The sequence below is a fragment of the Sander lucioperca genome, chromosome 16, assembly GCF_008315115.2.
Source record: "Sander lucioperca isolate FBNREF2018 chromosome 16, SLUC_FBN_1.2, whole genome shotgun sequence".
Taxonomy (NCBI): Eukaryota; Metazoa; Chordata; class Actinopteri; order Perciformes; family Percidae; genus Sander; species Sander lucioperca.
This window is the reverse complement of record NC_050188.1, coordinates 8,177,422-8,203,279: the sequence shown is the minus strand read 5'-3', so window position 1 is coordinate 8,203,279 and position 25,858 is coordinate 8,177,422. Positions and strand designations below refer to the sequence as shown.

Below are 25,858 nucleotides of genomic sequence, written 5' to 3'. Positions count from 1 at the left end.
GCTCATAACTATTCATGAGCTCGCCCAGTTGCGCTGGGTAAAGGATGCTGATAGCCAGGCTCTCATTGGCTAGCTGTTAGCCAATCACAGTCAAGCAGCTTAGCTCGTTGAATATTAATGAGAACTGGCATAAACCAAGCTGAGTCTTCCTGCAGGCTTTCTATACCATGCTAGAATGGCTTGAAACAAGGTAGCCAAGGCATTTTTTCCACAAAAAATGTTACAGAGTCCATGGTAGAACTCATAGACTGTATATTAATGGACAGCATATTTGTGACTTCACCTATTGGTTTGTGGAGATCTGCTATCCGTCGTCGAGTTTGCCATTACGGGCGCAGCCATCCTGGTTGCGGATGTGACAATTTTAGACGAAAGGGAGGAGTGAGGGAGGAGCTGCTTACACTCTACATTACGTTACACACTTTCACTGGCAATCACATCATAGCCACGCCCTAAAACACCCCCTGCTTTATCGCCGATTTTACAATCAATGAGACCATAATTAAAAAAATGAACATCATTCTGTGTTGCAGAAGACTAGGGATTGAGACCATAAACTCATTATGAAAATGTTTACTCAGGTAATAAATCAAGTGAGAAGTGGGTCACTTTCTCATAGACTTCTACAGAAACCGACCTCCTTTTGTAACAGTACGTGTCGCACTCTGCTGGAATCCAGATAGAATGCAGGTTTAAGGCACTTCCGCATTTGCAGCACTTCGCCGAACCGGATGCATTGTCCATTAAAATAACAGTCTATGGTAGAACTTCAGACATTACCACAAAGTAATGAAATACGTGTGGCAGGGCACCTTTAACAAACCAAACAACAGATGTCTCCTTGGTGTTCTCTGCTGTGGATATTGCAGCTGTGTGCTCAATAAACAAAATATGATTGATATGATGATTTTTACATTGTATGAACAATGACAGTTTTTAATTGACAATAACGATAATCCTTATTTGCAGGCCTGCTTCCCTCAGTAAACTGATATCCAGTAGGTTTGAAATCAATTCATTGTGTTTGGAGCAACTTTCAAAGTGTACCTGGCAGACGACGGGGAACTGCCTCCTGTGGACATGAAGGCCATCGATGCCCAGAGGGAAGACAGCAGCCAGCGCCATCATGCAGCCCACGGCAGTCATGTTGTTAAGGTAGGGCTGAGAGTTCTGAATGTACCTGTAGCAAAGGCACAAACACATACTGCTTTTCTAAAGATGTATCATGAACAACCAAATTGTTGTTTATATAGACCTTTTCTAGTCTTAACGACTACTCAAAGCACTCTAACATAAATATAGGAACCATTCACACACTGATGGCCGAGGCTGCCATACAAGGTGCTACCTGCTCAGAAAAACATTCACGCACATTTACACTCCAATGGCGCAGTATCGGGAGTTCAGTGTCTGCAGGGCCAGGAATCAAACCACCAACCTTCAATCAGTAGGCGACCGCTCTTACCACCTGAGCCACAGCCGCTCCTCATAATACGCAAGCAGCCGTCCCTCACAACACAAAAACAATACACATACATTGTATTGAAAGGTGATAATAATGGTAGTAGTATTGAATATTAAAAAAACTATTAATTGTTTCTGAAATTTTGGTTCTCAAAGCAGTGACTCCATTCACCAGCTCCAATCCTCCAGGGCCTGTTCATCACTGGCCACTCCAGAGTCCCCCACAACAACCCTCTCCATCCAGTAGAGACAAGTTAACAGGCTGTTCAAAAGACAAAAACCCCCGCAAAGCAGCCTGACCAGATTCAGTCTCGCCTTCCACACTGAAGCACTGCGCGATCAGCTGTCTCCGCTGTCTCCGCTGTTCACAGATATCTTTAACTTGGAGGTCTTCCTAGCAGAAACCCAGAATGGAACTTTTCAATCTGTGGAGCTGTTGAGGTTCAGGTAGAGCAGAGCAAAGTTTGAAGGGTATATATTTAAACAGGAAGCAGGAGAGAGAATTTTTTAAGAGGGTCAATTCTCAGATACATTATAATTGCTGGCCGCAGAAAAACTGGTGGATCCTCATGAGTGGCCTGCTGACCATCAAGAGCTAGCCAGCTATTGTGGGGACCACCTTGCCAATGTCCTTGAATGAATAGGATGTGACCGGGACAAAGCATGGCATGTGGAGTGGCCTGGGGCTAAGGTGCTGATCAAGTCCTTACCACAGGGCCTACAAAGGAATGCTTGGCAGGACTTTTCCTTGGAAAATGAGCGGAGGAATAGCTTCACAACCTACTTCTCATTGTAGAGCTAATCTTGGTAGAGCTAATCTTGGTCCCGGGGGGCCAGTAGCTGAGTAGATGTTTACTTTTTGTAGTTATATGTACGAATGGTTCACGAGAAGCCTGGAATCAGCAATGCTCAGGGTGATCTTTGGTCACATACTAGAGAAGCTGACTATTCCATCTGGAATACCAGAAACTATGGAGAAGCTAAACTTGACTGTGAAGCAGACATTAAATATCACCTGCGACTTCAGTCTGCAGTGTTCAGATCCGGACTTTGAGGACTTTTTTACTCTCAATTCCACTGCTCAAATTAAACACATGGCCACAATAATGTTGTGAAAATCGAACCAGAAGTTGTTATCAATTTGTATCCAGTACCACACAATGAAAGCTACACTGAAAGTGTCACCTCAGAGCAATCCCTTGATGCTGCTTCCACAAGTGCACTGCAAGGACTATCTTGACTCATGTGATTGACTCAAGGTCAGTCATCATGTCATCAAGCAGCAGCCCAGAAAGGATGCCATGGCCAAACAAATTCGTCATTCCACGATTCTCTGTTGAAACCGAAAGAGCCAACAAAGTTTACAGAAACGATGCACTTATCAAGGCACACCCATTTCTGAAGTTTTGGGGGGAGCTCTTCAGGCCTCAGTGGATGGCTGACTAGCATTAAATACAAAATAGCCAACTACGTAACAAAGATAAGAGGCTTTGGTATTCCAGATGTTAAATGCAATGCTCTGAAACATAAATGCCCTAATGAGAGTCTGCATAAATGTAAAAAAAGGCAAGAAGAGCAGAAGTCAATTACTTGGCCATGTATTGACGTTGGATCACATTATTGAACAGGCTAGGAGAAGGACTGCGGAAGTTTGTTGCAGTTTGAATTTGAAGACGTGACGTTAACGGTAATGAATAAGTGGAGATGATGATTTCGGGGCTATTTCATATTAAACAAAAAGGATTTTCCTTATTAACAAAAATGTCTATCTCTGTAGTGATCCTTTCCATAATGTTGTCAGACACTTCATATTCAGAGCCTGTCAGTGGCAGAAACAGCACTTTTAACTGACAGTGTGCATTTCCCATGCAGTGTGCGAGCAGGCAGTGTGCATTTCCCATTGCCGCCCGGTTCGTGACTGCCGGTTACAGGGTTCTCACTCAATACTGGACCAAAGATTTCAAAAGACTTTAATATTTCAAAGATTTTTGTTCACATTAGTCACTTAGACACCAATGCATGGGAAAATAGGGTCCAAGTTGAAAAATACAGAAACACCTTTATTTATGCAAATTAACACATATTTAATTAGATAATGTCTCATTTATATAGTTAAACATTAAAGTTCAGAAAACTTGTAATACAAAAAACTATTGTCTGAATGTAAATAATCAACTGGGGAAGTTTCAAGGTGAAATCACCGACTTCAGTATTTTTCAATACTTTCCACTACTAAGATCTCTTAGGACTTTAAATATGTTATAGAGGAGAATTCTATGAGACTAGATCAGTTGAAAAAGTTTCTGTTGCAATTTGTGTGGGGTCATGTTGCACAATGCCTGTACTATTAGAGTTTATTGTGATTCTGGTTCTGATTCTAAGAGAGAACAGAAAACACTCTTCCTCCTTGTATTGCTGTCATAACGTTTAAAGGCCCTACCATGTCATGAACAGTAACATAAACTACATGTGTCTGAATAAGAACTAGACATCAGTTTAACAGGTAGATGAAGCAATGCTGTGTATTTCACGTCTGAAAGGGGCTTCAGTCCAACCTTTTGGCACTGGTTTAAAGAAAATATGTGTTCACCAGCTAGTCTCTAGACACAGGGTGTGTCTGATGTTTTGGTGCAACTTTGAACTTGATTTTTATCTCGATCGATTTCTAGTAAAGGTGAGCTTTTGTACCTGACATTGCTGTTGTAGATGTTGGAGGTGAGGCAGATGATTCCCAGCAGGATTCCCAACCCAGCAAAGACAGACACGGACACAAAGATCTTCTGGGACAGGTAGCGAAACTCCTCGATGACCACCGTCTGGTCTGCAGGCGGTCCTAAGCCTAGAAAACACAGAGGAGAGGATGAGAAGGATGACGAGACTACAGAAACACAAAAGCTTAATGCATCCCAGTGTTCACTCTGACGACAGGTCTAACTATCAATGAGTGTCCATCCATGCCTCATCCGGATTTTCCACCGGGCGCGTCTGTGATGCGTTCTGGCTGCACCGTGGTTTTGTTCCGTCCTCCGCCACGTGCCATACCACACCGGGAGTGTCTCGGAAGCGGAGATTTGCCTGCCTGCTCGCAGATTTATTATCTCTACAAGTAGGCTACTTGAAAGAACAATCACTTGTTTATTAAGCTAGTATCTACCTTCCACTCCAAGCTCTCCTGTAACTAAACTCCATGCCTTCTCTTTTCTGGAGTTGTCTGTAAAAAGGATCTGTGATGTTGTTTTATGTTTTTCCACCTCAAAGATGAATCTCTCGTCATCCATGGTGTAGAGGAGACACCATCGATATTTTTCGAGTGTTTTGCTAAATTTACTGCATACACTCGCTGTTTCACTTCCTGCCCGGCTGCTCGAATGCCCGGCGGCTCACTTGAAAATAGACCTGGCACGTATCTTAAGTGGAGCAAAGAGCTAATTCACGCATGCTTCTGGGACGTGCTGCGACACGGGTTGACGAATATCCAGCACTGACTTGAATAGCCGTCATTGCTTGCTGGGGCCGGCGCCTCCGGAACGCAGACGCGCCTGGTGGAAAATAGGGGTCAGCCTCCAATGTCCCATTGATGTTTGTTGTAAATCAGTCACTTAGTGTGTGGCTCCATTACCAAGGTTTATTTAACGTTCAGTTCACAACCAGCACTAACGGGTACACAGACACAGTTCAGGACTGAGAAAAACACTTCTCGGTTCATTTAATTCATTGACCTCTACTTTACATTATTCATGAGCCATTTATCTACCTTTATTAAACATTGGTATAATAAAGGTCTGTCAAATAAGGCTGTACTAACATGAGGAATGCATGCTCATATGTTTTAGATTTGCGTGTATAATTAAAAATGGCAATATAAAAAAAAATTAAATTATCATCTGTGGTATAAATCTCTAAAAGGGTAGCTACTCCACACAGCATTCGGGGATGGGAGGAAAACGTGCTCTTGTTTAATGGCATTTCTTTAAACCAATCAGAATCGTCATGGGCGGTGCTAAACTCCACACAGAGCCGCTGCAAAATAGTTGTGCGAGAGAAAACTCGATTTTCGAGATTGGACTATAGCTAGCTGTCTGGATTTATCCTGCAGAGATCTGAGGAGCTGTTAACCATAGTACTCATTAATCCACCGGAGTTTAGAATGCCAACACAAAGATAGGGGAAGGAAACGGAAAATACATGCATCCGGCGGAATTTCCTGCGGCACTGGAGGCTCTGCCCTCCTTGAAAGGCTCCAGTCAACAGAGACAGCGGCTTGGAACGCACCAGAGGAGAATGAACCTCGGGACAAATAGGTGTGCTAGAGGACTGCTGCAAGAACTAGAATTGCTAGAGGGAGGTGGTTCAGGTGATTGTCTTTTTAGCCTAAAAGGGACTGAAACACAGATGCTTACGGGTCTAGTATGGGAAAGTTAACTCCTTATGGGTTAAATCTTGTTAATAGCTGGGGACCCTTACTTTCTGGAAGGCTTTCCCCCTCAAAACAAAAAGAGAGTCAACATATAATAAGGGTTGATGACACCTCTTTTTGGAGGACTAAACTTCGAACTAAAAAGTTCGTCAACACTACTGTCCCTTGTTACCTCATTACCCTGTGTATTTAGTTTCTGTGCTGTCTTTGTCTGTTGTTGGATCATTGTTCTGTGTTGTCAGGTACTGTTCTGTGGTTTCGGATACTATTCTGTGGTTTCAGATACTATTCTGTTTTTCGTGTTTTGTCGAGTGGTGTACTGTGTGTCTGATCGTTCCTGGCTTCCTTGCTTCCTGGCCTGTGTGCTTTTTGGACTACCTGTTTAAGTTTTGCTCTGCAATCCTCTTCGTTTTTGGTTTTTGGTTTTTGGTCTTCATTAATAAATATCAAACTCTGCATTTCGGTCCAAGCCTCATCAATCCGTAACAGAATGATCCAACCACAAATGGACCCAGCAGTTTTTGAGCCTCACCTTCACCCATTGGACTCTGATGGAAAATTCATGATCAGATTTTTTCACTGTCTGTATGAGGAGGACCCCGCCCCTGCTAGGCACCTGATGTAGGTGCGCTAGCAGGCTACGGAGTAGGAATTTGGCCTCCGTGTCTCCAAGCCAGTCTGTCCTCCAGAGCCTCAGCGAACCAGTCCTCCCTAGCCTCAGCGGCTCAGCCTTCCAGAGCTTCTGCAGCCAACCAGCCTTCCTGTCCAAGCCTGTCAGTCTACCTGAGTCCTCGGTGTTGTGCAGCAGGCTGCAGCCCTCGGTGTTGTGCAGCGGCCCAGAGTGCTCGGTGCTGTGTCCTGGCTTCCTTGCTTCCTGGCCTGCGTGCTTTTTGGACTACCTGTTTGCAAGTTTTGCTCTGCAATCCTCTTCGTTTTTGGTCTTCATTAATAAATATCAAACTCTGCATTTGGGTCCAAGCCTCATCAATCCGTAACAGACCAAACTTAAAACTAAAAAAGGAAAAGCTGAGATTGTTATAAGTCCCACTTCAATAACCATACAAGAGCACACTTTAGCTGTATGTAGAAGCTGAGGGTATATGTATGTGGAGGAGACCCTATACAGAGGAGTGGACTATGACCTTGACACAACTATAGCAAAATAAACCAAGTTGTTGAAAAAAAGCATGGGAAGAAATAGACTTTTTCAATGTGTGGACGGACCTTAATCCTTTGCAGAGAGTCATTATTCAGCAACATACTATTTACTCTAGAACAGACTCTTCTCTCATACTGAAAGATGATAGGAATATAATACATGGATGATAAATAGGAGTGGCTGGCATGTCCGATCATAGCACCATTTACCTAAAGGTTTATTTAAAGCTTTAATGCGTAACTTTTTTGTATTAATGAACGTCCGTTACGTTCAAGCCATTGCCAAATGAGTTGATACAAAGCTAATTAAGACTATCAGCTTCACACAACTCTCTCTGTATTTCTCAGTATGGCTATGTTCAGAAGATTGTGTCTTCCAGTGACTTTTGCTCGCTGAAAATTGAGTGAAGATAATGACCTCTTCTGAAGAGTCAATGTTTTTTTAATCCTCTGTGTCCTCCTTGGTTACTAGCAACTGCGTGGAGGAGGGGGAGGGGTGGTGCGTGATTACGGAAGGCTTGTATCATGTGGATGTAACAACAGTTTTGTTTTCATTACTTAGAATTCCTCATGGGGGAGACAGAAACTACGCACTATAGCTTTAAAGTTGCTGACAGAAAGATACAATATGGAGATTGAACAGAGGAATATTAATAGGCTGTTGAGCAAATCAACCCCTGATATTCAAGGGGTATCTAGAGAATCACATTAATAGTGAGACAAACCCAGCTATATTATGGGATGCATTAAAAGTGAGGAAAATAAATTGGAATTACAAGTAAACTTGAAAAAAAAAAAGAAAAAAACACAATAGGACAACAGGAGCAAGAACATAAAGGAAAAACTGACCAAAAGACACAACAACCTAGCATCATAACTCCCAAACCCGCAAATTAAAACAAACCTTGCGAAAACTTGAAAGTAAATGGCATTCCACCAATCTGGAAGAATCTAGTTTGGACTGGCTATACAGTCTGAAAACATATAGAAAGGCCCTCAGAAATGCCAGAGCAGCCTATTACTCATCATTAATAGAAGAAAATAAGAACAACCCCAGGTCTCTTTTCAGCACTGTAGCCAGGCTGATGGCTCTATTGAACCATCTATTCCTATAACTCTGAGTAGTGACGACTTCGTGAGCTTCTTTAATGATAAAATTATAACAGTTTGAAATAAAATTCATCACCTCTTGCCCTCAACTTCTAACGGTTTATCATTAAAAGCAGGACCACTAGAAACAGCTTTTAGACCTAACATATACTACCTAGAGATTGACATGGGGTACTTTCCATAAAATCATCTCTCAATGCAAATCAAACCAGCTATTAGGCTAACTGACATAAAACCATGCCAATCTCTAGGTATGGTGAAGGGTATATGATGATGTGGGGCTATTTTAATTCCAAAGGCCAAGGGAACTTTATCAGGATGCATAGTATCCTGGATCCATGAATTAACTGGCCTTTAAAAATAAAAATCTGCCTGCCTCTATGGGAATTTAACATAGGGGTGTACTCACTTTTGTTGCCAGCGGTTTAGACATTAATGGCTGTGTGTTGAGTTATTTTGAGGGGACAGCACATTTACACTGTTATACAAGCTGTACACTTAATACTTTACATTGTAGCAAAGTGTAATTTCTTCAGTGCTGTCCCATTAAAAGATATAATGAAATATTTACTAAAATGTGAGGGGTGTACTCACTTTTGTGAGATACTGTAGATCAATATGTCTTTATTAACAGGGTATGCACCACAGTAATTTAAAGTAGCTGTGATAAAATGTATTCTTAAAAAACGTAACATTGCAGTAGCATCCGCGCTCAGAAACACACATGGTGAAATATACAGCAGAGGTATTAATTTCCAAATAGACTCCCACTGCAGACAGTTTGCCACTGACTTCAGTGGTCATACTTTAAATCAGGCTGTTATTGTGAAGGGGAGAAACGGAAAAAGTAAAGCTAGCTCTTTTATTGTCACTATCAGAGCTAATAAAGTGCGTCAGCCATCTTGGTTGATGTGGTGAACATGGTTAACATCAGTATGTTAGCAATGTCATTATTGTGTTAACCCATTCAGCATCCTTTTTCTTATACTAAAGAGCTATTTTTCTATATATTTCCTTTTCTGATTTCTGAATTCATTGTGAGAATGTTAGCATGCAGATGTTTGCATTTAGCTCAAAGCACCACCGCTAGCATGGCTGTAGACTCTTGATTTGCCTCTCTTCTGCATTTTACATGACATTTTCCTCACCCTGTGTACAACAGCAATGCCTTGTCAATATAGATACTAAGATACTGTGTGTGTGTGTGTGTGTGTGTGTGTGTGTGTGTGTGTGTGTGTGTGTGTCCTTTGGGAAAATGTGTTCTCCAACACTTATATCTCCCCCTGCCCTTGATGGTGGAATCGGGACAGTGCGTTACCATGGCGACTGGCCCTATAATGGTTACCAAGGCAATATGAGAGAGGCAGTGATGCAGCAGTGGTTGCCAAGGAGACCGAAAGAATGGAGGAGAAGAAAGAAGGCATGAGAGGGGTAAGAAAGAAACAAAGAGACAAGAAGATAAAGAAGGGATGAGGGAAGAATGGATTGTAAAGAAAGGAAGGGGAAGTAGAGAAGGAGGAAACAAGGCAAGAGGGAAGAAGAGAATGGGATTTGGGGGAGAGAAATAATATGAAGCCAGAGCTGTGACACATCAGCACGTAGCAACTACTCTACAACCAAGTCCTGGTCACCTTGAGGAGGCCTAATTCTGTCATGTCACCATCCTGGCTATTTTTGGAGTTCACTGCCAGGAAGGATGCTGCAGACCACCCATGCCTTGGGGTGACTAGCTGTCACACACATGAAACTGGCTTCTTGTACCGTATTAATCAGCCCGTCCACTGTCCAAGAGCATCTGCTGACTTCCAAACGCCGTCCAGATGGCCCTGACAGTCCCACTCAGAGCCGCATGAGCGCAGGGTCAAACACCAAAGACACAGGAGGTCGACATTTTCTCCGGCCCTCCCTCGGGTCTTGTCAAATCGGAGCAAGAGGCCACTAGGATGACCTTGCAGTCTGTTGGCTTGGTTACAAAAAATAGTGTCTGCCACACAGCCAGTAATGTATCAGTGCGGACAGTAGACAAGAGTGACGTCAAACCCTACCAGCAGACATTACAGCTTGGCTTGTGTCTTCACATCTGATATGTCAACAAACACAGCAGCGGATTGGTGGGGAATACGGGATGATAAAAGAACAACTCTTATACCTTTTTTATAAGATAATTTTTTGGGCTTTTCTAACTGTATTTGATAGGACAGCTAGGTGAGAGAGAGAGGGGAAAGACATGCAGGAAATTGTCACAAGTCGGATTCGAACCCTGCAACTTTGTGTCGAGGAATAAACCTCTCAGTATACGTGCCTGCTCTACCCACTGTTCCAACCCGGCCACACCAACTCCTATACCTTAAGATAGTGTTGAATCATACCGCACTAAAATGAATAGAACGTTTTGGTTATTTAGAACTTAGGGGGGAGACTGGCTGGACACATTGGGGTGGTCACATTTCCTGAAGCTCTGCCAAGTGAAGTCAGAAGTTATTTAATTTCTTACTTTCATGGAAATACTACTTTAAAGTGTATATATATGTATGTATGTATGTATGTATGTATGTATGTATGTGTATATATATATATATATATATATATATATATATATGAGTACCAGTCAAACGTTTGGACACACTTTCTAATTCAAGTGAATGGGAAAGTGTGTCCAAACCTTTGACTGGTACTGTATATATCTATATATAGCAGCCTTGGAGCCCTGAACCAGCTAATGCCAGCTGTTATCAGGCGAAGCTGAACTAATTAACCTTCAGTACCACACTTTCTGTCACGTTGGGATTTGTATTCCTCATGAAGGAAGCTCATGTCTTATTCCCCTCAAAAACAAAGAAAGAAGTAAATCGTAAATAGTGACTTTGACCATCACTCGTTAGCTAACAATACCATTAACAGAGCTATGTCACATAAAAGAACTTAAACTTAACATTTCTATCAGACTATATTCTTAGCAGCATAAAAAGAACTCTGGGAACCTCCAAGACCTGGCCTAAAAGTATGTATCCCTACGAAGGCAGGCCTCGGCGGAGCCCCGACCTTGCATCAACCAGACAACTCGTCATGGGGGTAGGAGAAATGGAATAATTTGACGTAGTCCATTTTTTTAACACTTGTATAGTCTTAGTTATGCTATGGTAAAGAACAACACAAGAGCATGTATAAGAGGATATTAAACATTATTATCCGTATTAGATTTGTTACATTAGAAAGTAATCTATTAACTATTTTAGAAGTAAAGTAATATGCGGCCGGGGGAAGCTGCCTCTCTCCTGCACCAAGGCAAGAGACTGTCCATCTTCCCTGCCTTTGCCAAGAAGCATCCAGTTTGGAAGCTCTTAAGAGCCTTCTGCACACCTGCCTAGGTGTCAAATTTTGCCTCTTCTACACGGCCTAGTTGAGTATCAATCAAAGTTCACTGATCCAGCTGCTGCAGTTGACTTTATTACCAGACTTGAGGAGGGCCGCCCTTCCAAAAGATCGACTGTGATGACACTTAACCTCTAATCAATATTTTTCAGTTTTCTCAATAATATCCTTGAACTTATGTTAAATGAACCTTTTCTTTACAATTTTCGGTAACCCTTTACTTTAAGGTATCTACATAAGAGTGACATGACACTGTCATGAACACATGACACTGTCATGACACATGAACCCTAAGTAATTTAATGGTTTGTATATTGAGAGCAACTTTGCATCCTTCCAACAGATTTCAGCTCTTTGTTTTTCTTCTTTTTTTTTTTTTTTTAGATATCTACAGGTAAGTATCTTTGTCCAGGACACAAGTTCTCAAATTCCCTCTCAGGCTGTAAGCCTATGGAGCTAAATCAGGGCCAAATGTTTTGTTAATTTGAAAAAAATATATATAGTTGAAAAACTAAAGCTTGAAATTGAAAATGTAAGTTTTGGTCTAAAACTTTGAAAATAAAACCATGTATTCAAACTAAAAATAAGTGTACCAATTTTTCTTTCGGTTTGAATAAAATTTAGATTAAATTCTGGAATTATTTTGAATAAATTATTAATTTTCATTTTTCACTTTTATATTTGTTTTCAGTTCCACATTTCATGTTTTCAGATTCAAAACTTATTTTTTTTACGGCTTCAAATCTTTTTTTTTTTTTTCAGTTTCAGATCAGTTTTTTTCAGTTTCAGAATTTTGCCCCCGATTTTGCGTAAGGGGCGTGGCTTCAACTCAGAGGGGCGTGGAATTATGAGTGACAGCCTAACAAAGAAGGCAGAAGACTCTCCTCAGTCATGTTGCCTTCAGGAAATTGTGTTACTGTGAGAACTATGACTGAATGCTTTCTATCCACCATGTACATGTGATTTTTACTAAATAAACTGATGCCAGTGACAAAGTTCCATTTAAAAAACTGTTTTGGACAACACGTGGTACCAATTACACTATTAAAGCAATAAACTGTGCCAGATTGTGCAGTTCAACAGGAACAATGACTTCTCCCACTTCCACGTACGACTTTGAATGCGTGCACCACAGTATTCACTCGGCAGTCAGCATGGCGTCCGCTCCGTAAGACATGTGAAAGATATTAGCATTTTTGAATAGATACTTTGGGACATTATCCTCGCAGTGTCATTTTTTTGTCATTAACACATAAAGGGAAAATAGGTGGACAGCTGGACAAAGCTGGAAATGAAGCATCACTAGCACTAAAGTTAGCATTAACTAATGTTAGCTTCACACTAGCTGGTGTTTTTACACAAATTTCAGTGTCCAGCTCAAGTTTTTTGACTTTAACGTGTAGTGTCTTTGTTAACCTCTGTTTGTCAGAATGACCATAACTCATAACTCATAACAGTGGCTGCGATGCTTCATTTCCAGCTTTGTCCAGTTGTCCACCTATTTTCCCTTTGTGTTAATGACATACTTACATATAAGCCCCTGAATTGATGTTTTTTTTATTACCACTACGTCAAAAGGTATCATTTCATGTGGATATGAGATAATTTTGTTTGTCATTGTTAGCTGTCACAGCATCATTGGAGTAGGATATAGACGAAGAAATTAACAATATTCTCCTCCAGGTGCACGCTTTATGGTATTGACTGTGGTGGAATTACCAGCTTACGAACTCATGCTATGTAAGTTTAGACAGTGGTAGCCAGGTCTCATTCAGGTCAGAGTCCGACATAACCTCATAACCTTTTCAGGCAGAGTAGTACTTTGTGCCTTTATGGAAGATGGGAGATGTAGCACCTATATGATAAGACAGTGCTGCTCATCCTGCTAAGGTCATGGAGGAAGTTAAACACATACTGTAACACATTTTGTCTGTGCTAAGATATTTGGGCACACACAATATTAAGGTATACTTTGTGTGACAGGATGAGGTTTTCCCCACCCTCTTACCTGTGCATGGGAGTGCGCACCAGCACACCTGGGGCTCATCCCCTTTGATTGGGAAAGGTGGGATGCGTGTGTGGAGTGGGTGCCTCCGCCAGGGTCTGAGGGCGGCGTGTCCTGTTAATCGCTGGACCGGGCTGCAGCCTTATACATGCTGCTGCGGGGCTATCGTGGTGCCACAACTAATTAAAGGGCCAGTACTCTCCGGCGCGTTCTTCCCCCGCTGATGCTGTTTGCGGTAAAAATGTTCTGGATTCCGGTAAAAATATTCTGGATATAGCCTAGAGAGTGCTATCCAGCACTCTCTAGGCTATATCCAGAATAGAGCGTTCTGGACTGATTGGTGTTGGAGCGGATGTAGCTCTCCTGGAGTATAGGCTAAGGGTTGGAAAATTCAGATAACCGTACAAAAGGATTGTTTTAGATCAATGTTGTATATTAACTGTATCTCTTGCATGGTATGATTTTGGTTCATTTTGTTTGGTTTTTCTTTCTTTTTTTCATTATGCATGGTGGTTTATTGATTTTAATTGTTTTGTTTATTTTTCTAATCACTTACCCTGTTAACAGAAAAGATATTGCTATTTCAAACATATTTAACTAAATAAAATTGTATATTTTTATAATTACTTTATTGTCTCTGACCCCTGATTTTGAGAACAAACCTGTGTGCTTTTTAAAGGTCTTGGGCCTATCCCGAGTGGCATTGTCGGACATTTTTTTTTTTAGCTTCTCGAGTGTTATAGGACACTCGCGTACTGCCACATTTGTTTACCTTAAAGGTTCAGCTAAACTTAATGCCTCCAGCATGAGTTTTAATACTCCTTCACACCTACAGGAACTTCAGAGGGTTGGGACGGAACGACACCATAACACATCGTGGTTAAACTGTACTGCCTGCCTAAATTATTTTCTCAATTGAGTGTTTATTAGATGCTTCTGTGTAATTAATCAAGTCTCCCGAATCTTCTTCACAATGTGAAATGAGTTGTGCCGCTCCTGAGTTTTTCCTTAACGTTGACATGGTCTAATCCAATGTAAAATTATACACCGCACTTACTGGACAAAACCTCATACTCAAATTTATCCTGATATTATCCGTGTTTGTGACAGATGTTGACAAGCTCCTGCCTTAATGATTAGATAGATAAACTTAAAACTCTCCTCTTCGATAAAGCTTATAGTTAGGGAGTGAGGAGTTGCAGCGTTCAGCCAGACTGGCGGGGGAGGGTGTGTGCTTGCAGACGCGGCACCCCTTCTCTTCTCTGCTTCTCTTCATAGTCGTCAGATTCATCTACCATATAATCAAAGTAGAGGGAGGCAGGCCAGTACAGCCCAATCCGGCGGGGGAGAGTTCTAGCCCGACCAGGCTCCTCTCCTTAACCTGTCTCTCTTAATTATGCTGTTATAGTTTTAGACTGCCGCGGGACTTCCTTTGACACACTGAGCTTCTCTCTCCTCTCTCTTTCTATCTGTGTGCATCCATGTCCCAGAAATGCTAGCTCTGGGGAGCTTATTCCCCGCAGTCCCTATGTTTTTTTTTTTTTTCATCCAGCATGTTTCCTTGGATTAGGGTGGCACCTAAATCATGGTTGCAGCTGTCGCTGTGGTCCTGCTGCGTGCCCTGCTATGCCCTGTTACACCCTGCTAAGCTCTGCAGTGCCCTGCTATGTCCTGCTATGCCCTGCAGTGCCCTGCAGTGCCCTGCTATGTCATGAACTACTACAACTACTATTTCTAGTCACTGTTCCATTATCTTTACTGTGACTATTATTGCCACTGTTCATCACACCCCCAACTGGCACCGTCAGACACCGCCTACCAAGAGCCTGGGTCTGTCCGAGGTTTCTCCCTTAAAGGACGTTTTTCTCACCACCGAGGTTTCTTCCTAAAAGGGAGTTTTTCCTCGCCACTAAATGCTTTGTCTTGGGGGAATTACTGGAATTGTTGGGTCTTTGTATATTATAGAGTGTGGTGTAGACCTACTCTATCTGTAAAGTGTCCTGAGATAACTCTTATGATTTGATACTATAAATAAAATTTAATTGAAAATTGAATTGAAATTTTGGTCTTGCCCATCTCTTCATAACTATTGGTCCAAGATTTTTGAAACATTATCAGTGCACTTTAGATGCTCTTTGATCCAGTTGCATCAACATAACCTTTTGGAGTAATACTGGATACAGTGGTCCTTCCAAGAATTAAAGCAGACCATTAGGCCTTCCTGACCCTATTGCCTAGATGACTGATATTAGGCTTGTATCAGAGATGTTCTTCATTTTAGTTAATTAAAAAAAGCATAGAGAGCATAGATAACGGCTTCAGTTCCCCACAGCAAAGGGCTGTCTGACGTTAAGGTAAAGCGGTGAAAATATTCTAAATATAGCATACACTTACAGAGGTACTTGGCTGATTGTTTTCTAATGTTTTTTTCTCAGACGCGGAGTGATACTTATTGTGCAAAGGAATTTGAATTATAGCCGTTGTATGTGGTTATTATGTCACAGTTATGAACCAATCAGATTGCTTGATTTGAGCTACCCATTTTATAATTTAAAATTACGGAAAAATACTGTTACTGTCACATCCAGCTCCCGTGCCTGGGTCATGTTTTTGTTTTTAGCTGTCGAACCCTAACCAGCAACATACTATGCTGTGGCTACGGTGACATTTATTTTTTTGAGCTGGTTAATACAGCTGTTCATTTTATAGGTAGGTTGTTACTTAATGGTATAATGATCTAATAACAATACAGGCTGAATAAGAACATAACTGTTAGAAGCAATTACATTCCTCCTTATGTATCTACCTATAAAGCAAGAATTCTGTGTTTGGGTGTCTGTCCTTCGCATGTCTCGAGATATGGTGGTTCAGGTGGACCGTTTATGGCAGCTGCTGCTGTGGTCCTGCTCAACACCCTGCACTGCTACAATTATTATTATTTCTAGTCATAGTATCATATATTATCTTTACTGTTACTATAAGTGAATCATGCCAATGGCTATAATTATTATGAATCGTCTTTCTGTATATCTTTGTCTCTGTGTCCCAACTGGCAGCGGCAGATGGCGGCCCACCAAGAGCCTGGGTCTGTCTGAGGTTTCTGCCTGTAAAAAGGAAGTTTTTCCTCGCCACTGTTGCACTAAATGCTTGCTCGTGGGAAATTGTTGGGTCTTTGTAAATGTTAGAGTGTGGTCTAGACCTACTCTATCTGTAGTGTCCTGAGATAACTCTAGTTATGATTTGACACTATGAATAAAATTGAATTGAATTCAACATGGAGGCCACTGAAGTCCGCTGCTGTGTGCGGAATGCACTTCATACCCAATGTGTGCACTATAATTCAACATACTTCTGTGTGAATAAACAGCAGTACACTTTTGCCGCTGGATATTCTACATTAGAACCGAACTCTTCACTTCCCTGGAGTCAACAAGCACGAGCAGAGCCTACAGGAACAGTGGCAACAAGCCATTGCAACTCAAATATAGCGTACACTTAAAACTGCTGCCCCCATCCACAGCAGTACATTTCATAGCTTCTGTGTCAGTGCTTCTGCCTGCTTTTTCAAACTGGGTGCGTGCTGACCGCCATCTACTGTAGCTAACACACAGACTATGGAGAAGAAGCTCACACTGTACTACCACTTTTTATGCACTACCAGTATCACCATTTATTCAAGAGAATAACTTAAAGAAATAACTCGTCACAGCGTACTTTGACATCAAAATGTGTGCATGCTATGCAAACTGTGTAAAGGTTGGCAGGTCTCCAGTGCTCAGGGAGGGAGAACTGACACACACGACACACACACACACACACACACACACACACACACACACACACACACACACACACACACACACACACACACACACACACACACACACAAGTCAAGGTCATGGGGCCCATTCCAATCCTATTACACCACCACCTAGATTGCTTTCACCTGTTTTGTTTAGACTGTCATCTATCATCTTCTATTTATTGTACTGCTGTCATGGCTTTGAAGGGGTTCTTCTGTTTAATTAGTGAATGGAATGAAGTAGTCGCTCCATAGCACGTGGGCCCATCAGAGCCTTTCACTGTGGGTCGATTTGCTGCTGCATCACTTGGGTGTCTGGTGAGCTGTGAAAAGTTATCAGAAGCGTTGCTCTTCTAGCATGCTAAATGAAACCTGACTGACTGATTGATGAACATTCGCAGACAACCTTGTAAGTAAAGAGTGGGAGGGAGAGAGAGGAGAGTGCAATAAAGGAGGAAGGGAGGAGGAATTAGAGGCAGAAAGCGTGAAGCTGCAGGGTCGGAGAAAACAGGAGATTAGAATGTAGAAGGAGTGCAATGGACAGTGAGATAGAGGGAAATAAAGGAGCTGAGAAAGATGAATGTCTCTTACCTATCCACTTGTCATTCCCATACCAGGACAGATTGCCTTTTGTGCTGTCGTAGTATCCAATCTTCTTATAGCTCCCTCCTGTGTATGAGAGAGAGAGAGAGAGAGAGAGAGAGAGAGAGAGAGAGAGAGAGAGAGAGAGAGAGAGAGAGAGCGTGTAATGAATGTTACCAGGTAGGGTTGGGCATCCCACGTTAATATAAACCGAAATGTGTGTGTGTGAGGTGTTGAAACTCAGGTATCATATCAACAATATCCAGCCCTAGTTATATGTCTATCCCAGTAAATGATTTAATACAATTTTGACTGAATTTAATTAAAAGAAATTAATGAACTAAAATGTTGAACTATTAAGGAATATTTCAACATTTTAGTTGCTCATGTGGCCAAAGCCTTGTTGGATTATAAAACCCATACACAACATTGATAATGTTAACAGTACAGCAGCTTCACTTGTACAAAGACACAGCTCCCTGTTATGGTCACCCTTATGATATTCAGCTTTGGTTTTACTCAAATACAAATGTAAGTTTTTGACATTATTTTCTTTTTTTTCTCCCGGGAAATCGGGATAGACAAATGTCCTGCATCCTTGTTCTTCCGCTCTAAGAAACCAATACACTTCATGAGATATTTTAATAATGAAATCAAGGCCAGACGGATCCCTGCAAGTCTCTTTTATTAAAAAAAGAAACTGCCCATGTGAGAAACTGTCATCAGCTGTAGCCCATTATGTGGTTTGCTGTAATAGCACTTTAATATCCCAATGCAGTAGCACAACCCAGGGGCATCAACCCTGCACCCACTTTTTTTTTCGGGGGGGGCATTTTAGGCCTTTATTTATATAGGACAGCTGAATACATGAAAGGGGAGAGAGAGGGGGCACGACATGCAGCAAAGGGCCACAGGGGGGAGTCGAACCTGCGGCTGCTGTGTCGGGGAGTAAACCTCTATGGGCGCCTGCTCTACCAGGTACATAGGCTTCAGCCAGCGATGCTAATGGTCAGTGGTGACCTGAATGGCTAGCAAGTTTGAGCTTATTTAGCATGGCTAGTGTACAGGAAGGACAATATTAGGCTTAAGCAGTTGAGTCTCCATTACCCACCACTTTTAACGTATCATTTATTTATTCATAAGGCATTGGAGACCTGAAATGGGTTTGCTAAGAGAGGTCGACAGTGACTTGAGAATTAGTAATTAAGGAGTGCAGCTAAATGATAGGCGAGGCAAACCACTAACCACCAGTTATATGCATTTACTTTCCCTGCTTGCTAGAGTTTTGAGCGGCTGGACGCAGAATGAATGTAACGTTAAGGTTGAATCGTGATTGAAAGCAGAGTCGGCTGCATGGCAGCGATGACGGATGCTGATGATCGAGGCTGAAGCTTTGCCAGGTGCTGAGCTTGGCGTGCATGGATAGCTTGGCTGCCGTTAGCTGGAGACTGCATGGTGGCGATCAGTTTGTTACTTGCATGAAGTGACCTAGAGTAACTTTAGCAGATAATGCCTGAGCAGAACGAGTGGGAGAAGATGTTTCTCCTCTGCTGAGGAATCGAATAATGGCAAGAGACTGGAAAAAGGTCAAATGAATGTTTGTCATTTGCGAGTGAGATTTACACAGAAAACAACACCGCGGGGCAGAACAGATTTAAATAGCATAACAGCCATAAACACACCACATGCATAACAGCAGCATGACTGTACTAGAGGCAGAGAGAGAATAATTTTAAACAGAGGCAGCTGCAGGATAATAGGCTAACAATGGTTGTGTCACTGAGCTATTGGATAGATTAGATCAGCTGATAAGATAATTGACTTAAACAGGAAATCAAGGAATAATGAGTGAGCATGTGTGTGAGGACTGAATGCAGATGCGTGAGAAATAAAGAGAGCCTAAGCATGCAAAAGAATACTCTATCTGACTGAACTTATGCTATAGCTTAATTAGGCATAACTACAGTCAACTAACATGACTCTATTAAAATCTACTTATTATGCTCTACTGAGGCAGCTAAATATACTGTAAGACTTTCTCCACAACTTTCAAAAAAGCATATGGGCAACAACCCTTGTGGTTCTTTGCTGAAATGGAGGGCTATTGTTTCTATTGGCAAGACATAACCTGCCGATATAACAGTATAACTGAGATGCCCTTCACAAATATATAGCGTGTGAAACCTACCATGCAATTGTATTCTCTAAGCTCAATTTGTTTATTAATTTAAAGAATAAGGCTATCAACAACGACTACCTTCCCTAGTGTACCTGATAGAACCCAGGTGGATTCTTTATTTTCTGTGACATTGGCTTAACGAAGGAACAGTGGATGGGGTCACAGAGGGGTGTGCACTCAGCGTCTGATACAGTCCAGGGTGTGGCATCGTCTCCATCTTTCGAAGGTCAACCTATTTAAAATGTACCCTAATATAAATCCTCTATGGGACCGGTGTGGGGTATTTCCTGCCTTGTTGGGGCACATATTCTGGTTGTGCCCAAAGTTATCCAGTTTTTGGGACTCAATATTTAAAACTTTTTCTGATATTCTGGAACACAGTTAAACCCAACCCAGTGTTGAGTGTATTTGGAGTACTGGGAGAGGACAGTCCTCTTACAGGACCCCTTCTCTCAGTAGCACAATGCATAACCCTTCTAGCGCGTAGATTAATTCTATTGAACTGGAAACAGGCACAACCTGCCACCTTCACTATGTTGGTCAAAGACGTTATGTAGCACCTAAAACTGGAAAAACTCAGATATACATTGCGTGTTCTGTTGAAGCATTTTGTAAGACTTGGCAACCCTTAATTGATATAGTAGAAGCTAGGCAATAAATATCCCCTTGGCTCTTAGCTATCTAACTATCTGAGGTGTGATGTCAAGCAGCTTTGCACTTTATCGATCGTACAGGATCTATTGTGTTCGTGTCTGTTTATGTTGCTGTTGTAAAACTATTTCTGTAATATTTTATAGAATTTGTATGCAATATGTTTGCTTTCTAAAATACCAATAAATAGACATTTAAAAAAAAGAAAAAAAGAATAAGGCTAGCTTTATGCTAAATTTTTAGCCACACACAGCCGGTCCACCACTGTGGTGCATACTAAAATGTCTCTAAATTTTGTACAGACTGTCATGGTCCACAGAGGATGAAACCTATTAACTTTAGTGATTCACTGACTTGTTTTTCTAGTGCTAGCATGATATTTTCATTATTGGTTCTGTGTGAAAAGTCTCCACAATGACTGAATGGATTTCCATGGAATTGTTCACATATATTTAGGTCATAAGAGCATGACTTTTCTAATGATGATCCTCTCACTTTTAATTTATGATGTTGATGAAAATCTATTACATTGTCTTGCACTCCACGCAATGGTCTATTCGCAATAGAAAAACAAAAACTACTTCTACTACTACTACCTGCAAGTTAGAAAACTCTTGGGTTGTATGAGTAAAACACAAACAGTTGGCAGCCTGTATGGACACTGAAACCAGAGTTCTATGAGTTCTGGATGATAGCCAGATGTATTATCTAGGCATCAAATGGGATTGAAACACGTCTGGTGTAGACAGGAGTAAAATCGAGGGACACTAACAACAATCTGACAGAGCTGACACATATAATCCATTGCTTTACTTGTTTTAAAGTCATTGGCTTTATTGTTCCTTTGTTGTGGGCATAAAGAGCTCATACATGCTCACAAGAAAGATGTATTCTGCTTAATATATTAAAAGAATGATTCCAAAACAGAATGGCTGGAAGATAATTGACAATGTTTGAAGCTTGCTTGCCAAATTGGATAAAGATTTGACTGCCAAAATGAAACAGGACATAACACAAATTTACATCTGAACAGTTCTACATTCTGCAAAGTTCAAGGCAACAGGGTGCCCAACCTCTCAATTTACCAGTCTCACATCAAACTATTTAAGTTAACTGTATCATTTAGTATTTTTTGTCATCCCCATTTTGACAACACAAGATTATCCATTGTGACAGGCCTGGACTGGGATAATAATTCAGGGCGTGGATCTAACATCAGCCCAGGCCAATCTCCACACCTTCACAGCAGACGTATACTGTAACCATTTTGTAAAACGTGGTGGAGTGAGGAGGAGGTTGGCAGTGGAAATAACTCTGCTGCATCACACCATGTTCTACAGAAAAGGATAAGTTGTCTTTTTTTTATCTAATTCATGCTGCTCTTGCAACACATTCTCACTCCCAGAGCGTCAAAAAGCAACGCTTGGTCAGGTCCTTTGGTGTTTGTTACTGGCCAGGGGCGTCGCACCCGTGGGGGATGTGGGTGTTTTAACACCCACACTTTTCCTGGTGAGAGGGTTCAACACCCACACTTTTTCTGCAGTTTTTCCACAGTTTTGCACAAACGCCTTGCATCGAACTGCCGCCGTAGCTACGTCGTAGGCTGTGTGTAGCGATTATATTGCCTGAGTGAACAGAATTGCGTCCATAGCAACGCTCTGTTTTTCATGGCAACGGTGTGTTATACTTCGCAGCGGTCTTAACAGACCGCATTCTACATCGAGGAGAACTCGCAATTTTTACGTTAATCCTGATCACTATAAGTATGTGAGTACTGTCGATAGCAAAAAAAACGAGCCAAATCGGTGCTAGCTAACTGGAGCTGCTGCAGCTAATGCCGAGAGCTCCCACTTAGCTAAAATGGCAGTTTTGGGGGCATATCATAAAGAGTGCCTTTGTGCCTCTTAACAGACACAAAATGCAATTAAAATGTCTGTGCAACATGAACAGGGCCCTTACATGACAACAAGATGCGTTTTCAACTCAGACATTGTTTAAATTCACCTACCCTGTTAGCTGCGAGCTGCTGTCTGGGATGAGTGAGTGTTCAGCCAGGCTTCGGTGATAATCATCAAGCAGCTGTTCCCTGTGTATTTGTAGCATATATATCCATTTTGTGTGCGATCCATCTGGCGTTGGTGAATAGTAGTCTCTGTAGTGGTGAACTGTGTGTTAGTTGCCTTAGCCAGGCTAGCAGGCCCGACCGGCATCCTTCTAATTCCTCCCCGCCTTCCTCACCTGCCGCGGCCGACAACAATCCACGGGCGCCCGCTGATCTGGTGGATGTCCTCCAGAGGACAGTTCATGCTTTCGCGGCAAGATTTTTGCGCCGAAAAAAGTTTATTTCCCCCTCAGAAATAGGTAATTGAGCACTGTAGTGGTTATGATCATATCAGTGACTATGTAACTACATGGAAACGGGCCAAATGATGCCTGTACAGTAATAGCGTTACTGAAGGCTAGCTTTAGCTCCATAGGTTACTCCAAGCGTCTTCCCTTGTGAACACCTCCGCTCTTCACTCTTCTCACACCACGCTCCGATCTGCACACTGCTGTTTACCTTTTCCTGCTACAACTGAATTCCTGCGGGACTTCAGCACAAGACTACAGTCAGCCTTCTGTAACGCTGTTACTTTACAAGAAACAGGCATCATGTGGCCTGTTTCCATGTAGTTACATAGTCACTGATATGATCATAACCACTGCAGTACTCAATTACATATTTTTGAGGGGGAAGAAAACTTTTTTCGGCGCAAAAATTTCACCGCGAAACCATGAACTGTCCTCTGTAGGACATCCACCAGACCAGCGGGCGCCCGTGGATTGTTGTCGGCCGCGGCAGGTGAGGAAGGCGGGGAGGAATTAGAAGGATGCCGGTCGGCCCTGCTAGCCTGGCTAAGGCAACTAACACACAGTTCACCACTGCAGAGACTACTATTCACCAACGCCAGATGGATCGCACACAAAATGGATATATATGCTACAAATACACAGGGAACTGCTGCTTGATGATTATTACCGAAGTCTGGCTGAACACTCATTCATCCCAGACGGCAGCTCGCAGCTAACAGGGTAGGTGAATTTAAACAATGTCTGAGTTGAAAACGCATCTTGTTGTCATGTAAGGGCCCTGTTCATGTTGCACAGACATTTTAATTGCATTTTGTGTCTGTTAAGAGGCACAAAGGCACTCTTTATGATATGCCCCCAAAACTGCCGTTTTAGCTAAGTGGGAGCTCTCGGCATTAGCTGCAGCAGCTCCAGTTAGCTAGCACCGATTCGGCTCGTTTCTTTTGCTATTGACAGTACTCACATACTTATAGTGATCAAGATTAACGTAAAAATTGCCCGGAGTTCTCCTTTAACTCTTTAATGCTGCTGGTACAAATTGCTATCGTAATTAGGTAGATACAACCCAAGCTAACGTTAGCTAACTGAACCTATCATTTAACATTAGGCTGTTAGCTAGCTAGCTAGGTTGTCTTTTGCCATTTATGTTCGTAAAGTTTAATATCCGGTGGCATTTTCATCTCTTTTTATATGTCGTTACTGTAGCTATATAGCTATATATAACGTTAGCAGAGATTTAGAAAATGGTGTGTTTATCAGTTTTAACTACAGGATGGGAGGTAACTGCACCTTTTTAACTTAACTAGCAACGTTAAATGAAAGCTAATATGTACGAGTAGTTTCCCATGTAAGAAGTATAACGTTCCGTAACATTAGCTACGTTATAACATTCATAATAAACGGATAAACGGATCATAATATAATTACGTATGTGCTAATTTGCATAAATAGCACAACAGATCTAAACATTGGGTATAGCCAGGTGAAAATGTCCTGTTGACATAACAGTAAAAGACTTAATGTAAAGGTCTGAATGGAACCCATTTAGGCTACCCATGAGCATTAATACATAGAGGCAGGAAGAAGTGCTTTAAACCAGTATTGATTATTGAGTGTATTAAACCAGTATTATTATTGCAGAGATGGGGTTTGGGGCTGAGTCAGTGGGACTGTTTCTGGGGGATGAGTCTGAGGGAAGAACAAGGGTAAGGAGAATGCAGAAGACAAAAGGTAGGTAAAATAAAAAGTGAACCCCCAGAAACCGTCCCACGGACCCAGCCCCAAACCCCATCTCTGCAATAATAGGCTAATTAATAAAGGCTGGTTTAAAGTACGAATTCCTGCCTCTATGTATTAATGCTCATGGGTAGCCTAAATGGGTTCCATTCAGACCTTAATATTAAGTCTTTTTCTGTTATATGTCAACAAGACATTTTCACCTGGCTATACCCAATGTTTAGATCTGTTGTGCTATTTATGCAAATTAGCACATATGTAATTAGATTATGCTCCGTTTGCCCATGTTAACAAACAGTACGATTATCCATTGTTTTTATTGTTAATAAACAAATCACATCCATCCCCCTCACTTTTGAAAAGCTTGCTACGCCCCTGTTACTGGCGTAAAAAGTCTCCTTTAGCGTCTTAGTCACACGCATTGGGGCTTCCCTTTTGGCGTCATATATTAAGACGCACTTGGTTGGCACTCCAGGCGTTACTTTTTGACGCTCTGGCTCGTGATCGTGGATCTTGGGTGGTGTTACAAAACTGCACCACATGACAGAGAAGCATCTGCCTTTAGAAGAAAACTAACTTCCACTATTGCCTTGTCCTTTTCAAAGCCTAACAACTATTTAGTGGGAATGCTGTTCAGCAGCATTCCAACTATTGTTATCCTGTTCTTTATTTAGTGGGAATGCTGTTCAGCAGCATTCCAACTATTGTTATCCTGTTCTTTATTTATTATTCTGCTGCTTCTTATTCCGTACGTTTTTTGGCTCTCTGTAACTTCAGCATACATTCAGCTATTAAAACCATTCAACTTTTAAAATGTTCAGCTCTTTCAGCTAATGATGGGACTTCTTCAACTTTTTTTCTACTATTTATACTTTTTAAAATATTCAGCTTTTTATGACTTTTTTTTAACATTGAAGTCAATGAGAACATGCTTCAAATCCTTAAAATCTTCTTCCGCTCCCAAAATTTTCAGCTCCTTCATACTTTCACCTACAGACGCCAAACAAACTTTAAAATGTTCACAAAATATTC

The 25,858-nt window shown here is 41.6% G+C and overlaps 1 protein-coding gene across 3 annotated transcripts in view; it reads right to left on the bottom strand.

Moving 5' to 3' along the window:
• The window catches only part of gabbr1b (gamma-aminobutyric acid (GABA) B receptor, 1b), a 275,139-nt gene that overhangs the window by 36,317 nt on the left and 212,964 nt on the right, over nucleotides 1–25,858 (bottom strand). For all 3 annotated transcript variants that reach the window (XM_035992923.1, XM_031278814.2, XM_031278815.2), the window contains exons 15-17: nucleotides 17,920–17,997; nucleotides 4,153–4,303; nucleotides 1,048–1,180 (exon numbers count right to left, since the gene is read on the bottom strand). In XM_035992923.1, the coding sequence (XP_035848816.1) occupies nucleotides 1,048–1,180; nucleotides 4,153–4,303; nucleotides 17,920–17,997 (362 nt within the window). The remainder of the gene's footprint in view (nucleotides 1–1,047; nucleotides 1,181–4,152; nucleotides 4,304–17,919; nucleotides 17,998–25,858) is intronic.